The 11,388-nt window shown below is 37.7% G+C and overlaps 1 protein-coding gene across 1 annotated transcript; it reads left to right on the plus strand.

Annotated features, from left to right (window-relative positions):
• Positions 1–222: 222 nt before the first annotated feature.
• On the plus strand, positions 223–9,575 carry qdpra (quinoid dihydropteridine reductase a). Its single transcript, XM_052149544.1, has 7 exons — positions 223–366; positions 565–657; positions 1,185–1,281; positions 2,184–2,324; positions 5,800–5,908; positions 6,468–6,551; positions 8,875–9,575. The coding sequence occupies exons 1-7, from the start codon at positions 280–282 to the stop codon at positions 8,975–8,977; spliced, it is 714 nt and encodes a 237-aa protein (XP_052005504.1). The 5' UTR covers positions 223–279; the 3' UTR covers positions 8,978–9,575.
• The last annotated feature ends 1,813 nt before the right edge of the window (positions 9,576–11,388 follow it).

Here is an 11,388-nt window from a genome sequence, read left to right on the forward strand (position 1 = left end):
ATCAACATAATCATATTATGCCATTTACTTTTAATTAATTATAATTGTTAATTACGATTGTCATGATCGAATTCTAAGGATGGATTTCAATTACTGTCGTTCCATCTTCTTCCTCTGTGGAGTTAAGGGCGGAAACCCCGTTTGAACCAATCATTAACCGCTACACAAGCACGTGTATCCCTCCCTCTCTCCATCTCTCTCTCTCTCTCTCTCTCTCTCTCTGATGAGTGAGAGGATACTCGTCATTTTTGCTGAAGCGTTTCAAAGCGGAGAAAAGCCATGGCAGCAGCGAACCGTGTCCTTGTTTACGGAGGAAAGGGGGCTCTCGGGTCGGCCTGTGTGCATTGTTTTAAGACGAAAGGTTGGGTGAGTCAAACTGATTCTTCATTTTTACTGTAATGGAGCCGAGTCACTATGTGAGTCACACCTGTTGAATCGACTCAAACAAACTGGGACTTTGTTTTTGCATTATTATGCCATTATATTGACCAACTATTTTCAATGACATGGATTGCAAACTGTTGTATTTAAATGTATTTATAGCAGTTTTCTATTATGTAAAAGTGGGTTGCTAGTATTGACATCGGAGCGAACGAAGAAGCGAACGCAAATGTCCTGGTGAAGCTCTGCGAGTCATTCACCGATCAAGCTGCACAGGTGGGTGTATATAATGACCTGAGGTAAACCCCGTGTGTCTGCCAACACAAGGGGCTTATTATTAAAGTGCCTGTCATGCTGTCAGCGAAACGCAGTTTACTTTCCATTAACATTGCGACAGCAATTTCCTGCCTTGCTATAACATCCCCTGTGTCCTTGACAACCTATCTTTTCTCATTATTTTGTGTATGCCATCGACTTCAGACACTATTCATAATAGTCTAAGTCATGGGCGGTACTTCCTTTTGGGTGGGCAACTATTTATCTCTTTGTCAGGGGGTGCTCCTCCCTAAGAATTTTGCTTGGGTTGTTCACAATCATGTTTTGCCATTGGTCCGGAGGGCGTCAGAAGTTTCGGGGTGCAAAATATCTTTATATGTAACACTTGTAAAATCATACACTCTATGCAACTTCTTGTATGTCAGAGAACTTTACATTTTACACTTGTTTTGACTGAATTGTAACAAATTACTGTTGAACCAGAGCCAAGGCGAGTAGGGTCTTATCAGTGATGTGATTTGATGCAGGTGATGTCAGATGTAGCCACATTACTGGAGGAACACAAGGTAGATGCTGTCATTTGTGTGGCTGGAGGTTGGGCTGGAGGAAACTGCAGCTCAAAAGGTCAGTGCACATTATTTTTTACAAATCAAATCTCACAGGAAACAGGTAAAAACATATAAACACACTATTCAGTGAGACTTACGTATTCAGGAGGGTTTTATGCTCTTAGAATCCATAGGTTGCTCATTTTCATAGTTGAAACGAGTGGTTCTCAACTGTTGGGTCAAGACCCAAAAATGGGTTGCAAGTCTGTTCTAATAGGGTCATGGACTGAAAATAATCCAGTTGAGATTCACTGATATAGAATACACCGATTAGCCACAACATTAAAATCACTGGTCTAATATTGCGTAGGTCCCCCTTGTGCAGCCAAAACAGCACCAGCCCGCATCTCAGAATAGTATTCTGAGATAATATTCTTCTCACCACAATTGTACAGAGTGGTTATCTGAGTTACTGTAGACTTTGTCAGTTCAAACCAGTCTGACCATTGTCAGCTCAGTTGACCTCCACAGAACTGCCGCTCACTGGATGTTTTTTGTTTTTGGCACCATTCTGAGTAAATTATAGAGACTGTTGTATGCGAAAATCCCAAAAGATCCGCAGTTACAGAAACACTAAACCAGCCCAAAAAGCATCCAGTGAGTGGCAGTTCTGTGGACAGAAATGCCTTGTTGATGAGAGGTCAACAGAGAATGGCCAGACTGGCTCGAAATGACAAAGTCTACAGTAATTCAGATAACCACTCTGTACAATTGTAGTGAGAAGAATATTATCTCTGAATGCTATTCTGATATGCGGGTTGGCACTGTTTTGGCGGCACGTGGGGGACCTACACAATATTAGGCAGGTGGTTTTAATGTGTGGCTGATCGGTGTATATGAGTTCGATCATTTTATAATTGGTTTGGTTTTGCCAGGGAGATGTCAACTCTCTCTCTCGCTCTGTCTTTCTCTCTTTAGACTTGTATAAGAATTCTGATATGATGTGGAAACAGAGTGTCTGGACCTCCACCATTTCCAGTCATCTTGCATCTCTGCATCTGAAACCAGGAGGTTTGCTGACCCTTTCTGGAGCAAAGGCCTCACTGGATGGCACTCCAGGTACAGTAGGAGCATCTGTTCTTATAGTCTTGAGATCTACTTTCATCTACTGGACAAAGCATTCATTATTACTACATTGAGCAACAAAAGATTGAGCTTTACAAGGTATTCTTGTCAATGCCAAATGCTTCTAAATGCAATTTCAGTGTACGTTTACCAGAGGACACTTCATAATTTGTTGTTTATTTTGTGGAAGTAAATTTATACCCCAGAATAATTTAGTTTATGCAAGAAAAACTTTTCAGTTTGAAATTGACAAAAAAATCAGTAATGGCATTCAAGGCTTTTTCTTCTGCCTGGCTGTCACTTCTTCGTACTTCATTAGTTTCTCCAATTACCTTTCCTCCCAAACCTTTTTTAGCCCTGACTTGAAATGTTAAATGTATGTGATTTCGTTAGTGCATAATACCGCACAAAACAGAGGTGGCCTCCAGCCTATTCAAAAAAACCCACATCAGCAGCCCTGAAACTGCTGCTTTGATTGGCTGAGAGTCTAGGGAGGGGAATGTGTCAGCATGTTTTTTGGAGATGGGAGCACATGTGGACTGTGTTAAGGAGTTTGTATTCCTTACCTACACTGAACTGATTTAGACAGGAAATGCCCTGAGGCGAGGAACATTGCTTTAATATGATATGAAGGGAACCACTATTTGGAATGTTTGATGCATTGTGTTTAAGAGACCACAACGATTAAAGGTAAACATTTCTGCTGACCTGTCAAGACTTACAACCAAACAAGATCAGAATCATGTGCTACTAACACCACAAGCTCAAATAAATAAACTAATTATAGCCTAATAAAAGCTATCTGGGGGGTCAACATGTTGAGATCACATGACCAGATGGATATGACTACTTTTATTTGTGTAATGTCCATGTTATGGGACACTTTTGCTTGTGGAGAAAATTAATCATGGCTGACTGCGTTTAAGCGCCTTTCTACAATAGCATCAATTACTGAAAACAGTTGCTTTTGCTTGATGCTTAATCCACACCATTAGGTGTCATTATGAAGTCCAAGACCGTCTTATTGGCCAGTGAAAAATACACAAAATATTACTTAGTGCACCTTTAAGTAGCCAACTAAATACCATATTGAAGTAGTTTAGGCAATGATGAAACAAGCATTAGTACTTGAATCAAAGTTATTTTGTTTCTGACTTAGTTGAACCTTTAATTTATTTTGTTGAACTTACAAAGTATATTTTTACAATCATGTTGTAGGCCACATCCACACTAAGAATTTTTCATTTTTAATTTCGCTATGTATTGGCTTTCCGTCCAAACTGAGATGGCGTTTTTGTCCAGCGGTAACTGAGCTTTTCAAAAATGCTATCCCAAGTAGATACATTTGAAAATGCTGTCTTTGTGTTGTAGTGTGGAGAGGAAAAACTTGGATATCTAAAAACGATGACATATTTGTTGTAATGTGACACAATCAAGATGGCGGCCCATGTTGTAGCAGTATTGTTGCTATCCATTTTGAAAGCATTGTTAAAGATAAATTTGTACAACCTTCACAACTTGCTCCTTAAAAGGCGATGGAAATCGCACTCTGTTCCTCACTGATCACTCCGTGTCAAACGTGTGAGGTTGTTCAGTACCACTGAAACCAGAAAACACTGAATGCCATTGTTTTAGAGAACATAGACAAGAAAAATATGGAGCTTCTCCACCTCTCTTTCTGATTGGCTCTGTGGTTTTTTTGAATAGCTGTCTTTCATTTTGGGGTGGAGACAAATTCTCCTGATTGAAAAAAAAACAAAATTGGGTTATTGATTCCAGATGCTAAACCAACAAACATCTAGATAGGGGGAGGAGGCAGCAAAAGCATGCTTTAAACCAGTGTTTCTGGTTCTGCCACGGCACACTTTTTATGACAAAAAAGTCTACGGCACACCACTATCCCACATAGGCTAACCATTGTCAATATTTTTCCTTTTCAAGAACATGTCCATTTTTCTGTCTGTCTTAGTAGCGTGTTTACTTGTAATGTTTGAAATTCGGCTATGCAAAAAAAAAAAAAAAAACAAGTCTCATACAGTGCTTGCGTTAGACTTTCTCATCGTCCGTCATTTTGACGGACAGGGTCGTAAAAATTCCTTCACAATCTATTATTACCCGTCATTTTAATTTTCATATTTTAATGATAATTAGACATTTAATAGCTTTTCATTTTCGTTCATATTAACATTTTTAATCATGAACGTGCAGGACGAGCATATAGCAGATTATGCATTTATTTATTTATTTATGAAGAGAACAGATGAACAACAGAGACACAGTTTTTTCCCCCGCAGTGACAGCGGAGGCCACTAAAATATGAACAACACAATATTACAAAAACAAATAGGCCTACGATTATAATATGAACAAAACGCGTCCGCATTGACTTAAACTGGGTGCTCGCCTGTGCGTAATCAAATGCATCAAGGGAGACTGAGGCAGTTGTCATTATATTTTGCATCTTTGCCTTGGACAGACGACTTCTCATGGCAGTTTTATTTTGGTTCTGGAGGCTGAACTCAGCGTCAAGCGCCGCATTGCACTACACATGACGAGTTGCAGAAACCGTCACAGAAGGACGATTTTTACCAGTTTGCTGTAAAAAAGGGAGATGTGCACAATAAACATTGAAAACATGTATTTGGAAGAGAAAAAAAGCGTGCAGTTGCTTTGATAGCAGAAATTGACTCGTTTATGTTTAGGTCTAAGCGTTTTCTTGGTGAATTTAAGTTAGTTCAATAACTGGGGTCTCTGATATTCGTAAACGATAAGGTAATATTTAATTAAAATAAATTATGAGAAATTCAATGTCTCTTCACAAATTTGGGCAGTTTTTAAAATATTTCTTGTTGCTTAGTATTCACAAAGACATTATTGGTGAAGTAAAAACGTGTGTGTGAAAAGCACTTTGGTGTAAAGTGACGTCACTTCATAGACTTCGATGTATTCTGCAGCGTTGACGCGAGTCATGTGAAAGACCCTTAATGTGTATAAATACCACTCCCTTTTGCACATTAATCATTGCTCTTCGCAATCACAAAAGTGACCAATTATGGCTTCAAGATCAAGGAAAATGAAATTCCTCATGATATGACCTGATTAAATTCACTACCATGTCCCTTTTCCATATATAGTAGAATAAAATATACTGTACTCTCACTGCATAGAAGGGAACAAATTGAATTTGCTTATTTCGTATTGCAAAATCCATTTTATTCTCTGCTTGTGGCACACACCAAATGATTATTGACCTAACCTCAAAGCAACAGCTGTGCCTGCGAGACATTGTTAGGCCAATTGTGTCATTGGCATGCTCTCAAGAGCCATGTGTGGATGTATTGTGTCCCATCGTCTGCTTTATTGAGCAATTGCTCCATCTGTAGCACTCGCTGTATGAAGACTGTTCTGTTCTCCATTCACTCATTAGCTCTCCATCTCTCATTTTCTCTGTGTTTCTCTCTGGCTGTAGGCATGGTTGGGTATGGCATGGCCAAGGCGGCGGTCCATCAGTTGTGCAAGAGTCTGGCTGGTGAGGACAGTGGTCTTCCGTCTGGAGCTGTAGCTGTGGCCATCCTTCCGTAAGAGAATTTGTCAATCATTAAATGTTGCCAAAAACTAAAGCATTAGCAAAGTGCAAGTTGGGGTCCTTTACAAATGCATTCTGAAGTGGTTGTAGCATGACTGTACATTAGAGTACTGCTTCAAGGTGAAATGTAATTTCTTTGCAACTTGCGTCACCAAACGGAATTGCATGAACATGGACTGTTTTAATAAGGTTTCTTGAACATTGAAGCTTAAGTATTTCAAAAGACTAATCCACATTGGGTTGCGTTTTATGAGAATCTGAGAGACTTTAGATGCATTTTTTTTTTTTTTTTCAAATATTGTACATATTTTACTTTATACGTTAAATATGAATGCTCTTTGTTTTAACCTGTGTGGTGCATGACATTCTGCAGTCATTTGTATTCTTAGTGACCTGCATTGCACACGTTTGAATGCTGTCTGTTTGCATTAGCATAACATATCTGGTGTGTGTTTTCAAAAGGGCAGGCTATTCTGTAAACTATGGCTTCAGGCTCTGTTCAATGCATTCATCTCCCACCAAGATAAGAACATTATGTCATCTTCCTCCAGGGTTACCTTGGATACACCAATGAACAGGAAATTCATGCCTGATGCAGATTTTGGGAGCTGGACACCGCTGGAATATATCGCAGAGTGAGTGCACATTTCTCAGATCCACCCAAATTTCATTGTCTACTGATAATACGATAATTGTCAGATTGGAACTATTATTAAATGGAAAAAGCCTTATCAATTAGACAAAGCATAAAGTGGCCACTTGTCACCAGTAGAGGGCAATGGTGTCCTTCTAAAAGTAGCAGATTTCTGCTGCATGTCGTTCGGGGATGATCTGAATATTATGAAATGGACAGTATTGTATCAAAAAAATGTATGTATTATTTTAATGACATTTTTAGTTTGTATGTCATCAAAAGTAGATTACCGTCCCAAACTCCCTCTTGTCAGAAATGTTTTTAATCTAGATCTTCTAAACCGTCCTCATGCTACATTTCATTTGATCATTTTAACCAAAAATGCATCTGGTGTGAGCTCTATTGGAATGCCATTTAACCAATCAGATTAGAGGAGCGGATTTGTGTATAATCAGAAATATAGCAAATTATTAGGGTAAATAAAATGTATCTACCTATCACATGCTTATTATTACTCTAAATAATAATTAGAAATAGTTTTGTTTTGAGGTTTAGAGATTGAGTTTTTGTACTTTTCCAGTATATCTCTGTCACCAATGTGGCCAAATCTCTCCTGCCAGTCTGCACAGATTAGAATGAGGATTTTATGCAACTCCATAATCCCAGAAGAGCTGAAGCAAACCCAGGTGGATTAGTGAAACACATGAGAGATGGAGGAGTATAAATAGTCTGTTAGGGGTAATTAATGTGTACCCTCTCAATTCAGTGTATACTATAATTTAAATGGTCAGATAACCTACAAATGTGCTTTGTGTGGTAAAATGTACTGTAAATTAATTGATGCTTTTATTTAGTCAAATTAATAATTTTAGTATATTATTATAGTATTATTTAGTATATGCTGTATTATGATTTTAACATATTCCAAGCATATAGATGGTTTCAGTGCTATGTTTCATGAACTAAACCAACAACTTTTTTCTGATTTTAATAAGGTCTTTAAAGGAATATTCTGTGTTCAATACAAATTCAGATCAATCGACAGCATTTGTAGCAGCATAATTTTGATGATCACTATATATATATATATCTATCTCAACTTGTCCCTCTATTATTTAAAACAAAATAATCAAAAAATCACAGTGCAGTGAGGCACTTACAATGGAAGTGCATAGAGCAAGTAAATGTAGCCACAAGACGTAATCATTATGTGTTAACATGATTTTAGTTTGTTAAAAATTCTGTTCTATGCATGATTTTAGTGTAGTGAAATGGATTACAGGGTTTACCGGTCATTGCAATGAAGTGGTAATATTGGATATAACTTTACACAGTTAGTAAATAGTTGACTAAAAGTCAAGAAAAATGCTAACATCTTGTGGCTATACTTTTAAAATAATGTTTATTTTAGCATTTATTGACTGGCCCCATTCACTTCCATTGTAAATACCTTACTGTAATTGCAGTTTGTGCTTTTTTTTTTTTTTAAATGAGGCATGATTTGAAATTATTATTTTTTACATTATGCCATAAATGCTGTTGATTGAGCTTAATTTGTATTGAACCTGAAACATTCCTGAAACATCCCAAATGTTGTGGCTTTAATCTTTTTTAGTCAATGTCAGTTAAGGGGGTTCCACACTGGAGACGACGTAGTGCGTTCTAAAATTCGAAACGACTGTTTTCAATTAAGGTATGCACACCTCCGCCACCACTCAGCGTCTGTCAGTGGTGCCCAACTACGACTCCAGAGGCTGCTCAAATTTCTGCCGTGCCATGGAGAGGACATCGATTATTTACTTCAGCGTTCTTCATTCTTGAACAAGGGAAAAACCATGGTGACTTTTGTGTGTACAGTCTGCAACCTGAACCACATCAACGGGCCCCGTGTTTGATACCTGTGACGTGGCGCTTCTCGTCCAGTGTGCGACCAACTTTACCTTTGAAGTCTCTCTATTTTGGACCAAAATTTTGGATGACTCGCATTTTGTCCAATCAGATTCTCTCTAGCACGTCAATATCTCCAGTTCCAACTTCCTGTTTCAATTAGAAATACTTCGACACTTAAACAATAAATACATCAATGAAAACTATAGGGCATGAATGCACATTTTTGCTTTTTACAGTACAAGAGACAAACAGAAATGGTACCGTGTCTAAAACTGCTACTGTTCCTCAAGAATGAAGAATGTTCCAGAGTCGACAAGAATTGTTGTTCTGTTAAACACGTCTATCTTTTTCCCATCCTTTACACAACTAATTTTCTCTCTCTCTCTTTCCCTCACCACCATCATTTTACACCTGTCTCTCATTCTCTGTTCCAGAACCTTCTACAGCTGGGCCACTGGGTCAGAGCGGCCAGCCTCCGGCAGCCTCATACAACTGGTGACGACTGGGGGGAAAACAGAGGCCTCGCTGGCACAGTAAAGCTGAACAAAGGAAAAAAAGAGAAGGAGAGAAAAAGAGCTGAGGAGAGCATTGTTTACCAATACTGTGCAGCAGAGGAGAGTGTTCAAACAAAAAGGATGGAAAATTTGAGATTTCCATTCATCCAGCCTCATTGGGCATACACAGCACTGTGTCTCTGGGTGGACAAAGTATTGTTTTATATTGATTAATTTTCATGTGCTATACATCAGTAAAGCAGAACATAGTTGAAAAGTGTAATTTCCCTGCTGGGAAAAAACCCCCCGCTTAAAACAGAAGTTGTTGTTGTGCTGGTTTTCAGCAGGTCTCATGGCCGAAGACAAGCTTGACTAGGCTAGGTCAAGCAGCTAAGACTAACAAACCATTTTTACAAATATAAACAAATGTTGTGCCGCTGTCATATTTGAAATGCACATTCCAACTTTTCGGAAGTGGCCTTAGCTTGTGTTTGTGTACAGTAAGTGTGAGTGTCTATGTTTACTGCCTGAAATGAAGTAATTGAAACGAAATCATGCTCTATTTTAAAAACAATATTCCCTCTCCAGTGTGTTCTGATGCTAATTATTGTGTGTAGACCATACTTGCACAATAAATATAATTAAAAATAATATTGTGGGGTTTTTTTTTTTTATTACTGAAAGTGTTGCCAGTTTGAAAATGTGGGATGGAGAATACAATTTGAGAGTTGCAACTGGGGATTTCCAGAAAATAATGACTTAAATTTGCCTTCTGAAGACCTGAAATATAGCACAGAAGTCATATGGACTACTTTTATGGTGTTTTCATTGGTTTGACAGTCATGAACATTGTATTGGAAGGATTTGTGAATAATAGACAGGGTTGGGGAGTAGCAGGATTACATTTACAAAATATAAGTAACTGTATTTCACTACAGATAATATTTAAATCATTGATAATTAGAATACAGCTACATTCAAAAAGTATTTTGATTACTGAAGAGATTACTTTACATTTGATTGTTATTTGTTTCATTTAATATTTAGTACTTTCAGATAGAAAAATGTGAAAATGCATTTGAACAGCAGTGAAACACTATGATGTTACATTCAAGTTTGGAGCAGAAGAAATAGAAATGAACCTTGTGTAAATTGTCAGCTTCATGCTAAGCTAAAATGCTATTTCTAGCCATTTTACATGCACATGTTACCAGACACAATCATATTGTTTTTATCAAGAAAATTCATGTTGGATCATAATTTCTTTTTTTTTCTGGTAAGACCTTTGATATTAGGGAAAACATTGTATTCTTGATAATTTTCCTGTAAAAATATCCAAAAATCCTTAAAACAAGATCATTTGATTGGTCTTGTTTTTGAAAAAAAGGTTTAGGGTTTTCAGAGAATGTATTTTGTCTTACAGAGTTTTTATAGTCAAAACAAGTGAAAAAAATCTACCAGTGCTGAAGTAATCCAAAGTATTTAGAATACATTACTGATCTTGAGTAATCTAACGGAATATATTACAAGTTACATTTTACAGGATGTAATCTGTAGTGGAATACATTTCCAAAGTAACCCTCCCAACCCTGATAACAGCATACAGGTTTGGTAGCAATGCAGTTTGGACATTTATGGGTGAACTGTTCCTTTAAAAGATATTAGTTCTACTTGGTCAGTGTAGCAGTTGGAATTAACCACACAATTATATAAAACAAAGCTCTTGTCTTCTCTCATTCATTTGTTGTCTCTTGATTTATTTGAAGACATAATGGTTTGTATTTAGTCAGGTTGTGCTGATAACAAAATTGGCCCTGTATGTTATCTTTTCTCTCTCTCGCTCGCTCTGGATGATGGTTCCTCGGCAGTGCTATAGTTCAGAGAGGCAGAGCTCCTTCTCTCACTGCAGTTGTTGTTTTGTCTGATTGCCATGTGGAAGCCATTTTGTCTGGCAAGTGTGGTGACTGTATAAATGAAGAGCTTACAGATGGAATTGGTTAGTTCAGCCATGTTAACTTGAGAGTGAGGACATTGGAAGGTGAGAGAGAGACAGAGATGACCACCACTGTCTCATCTAAATGCCCAACATTGGCTAACAATGGCTGGCACAAGTCATCTGTAACCAAATGTAAACAGAACTGTTTGATGTTCCACAATTTACAACAATCATAAAATCATTATGAAGTATTTGGCATGACATCACTTAAAGATGGCGCTTGCAAGCAATGTCGGTGGCCACGATAACGATCAACAGTTCAACTGACTCTTAGCCTTTATCTTGGTACTTTTTTGCTCTGTTTTCAGTTAATTAAATATGAGGAATTTAGGACTTGACCCATGACTGTGCCTGAGAATTTTATATAGGTATCAGTTTTTTAGAAATGCAACGTACTTTGCTTTTTCAACAAAGTCAAACCAAGAATTGTTCCTTACACTCAGCATTCTTGTGCTCTA

This window comes from Xyrauchen texanus, chromosome 19 (assembly GCF_025860055.1).
Source record: "Xyrauchen texanus isolate HMW12.3.18 chromosome 19, RBS_HiC_50CHRs, whole genome shotgun sequence".
NCBI classification, from domain to species: Eukaryota; Metazoa; Chordata; class Actinopteri; order Cypriniformes; family Catostomidae; genus Xyrauchen; species Xyrauchen texanus.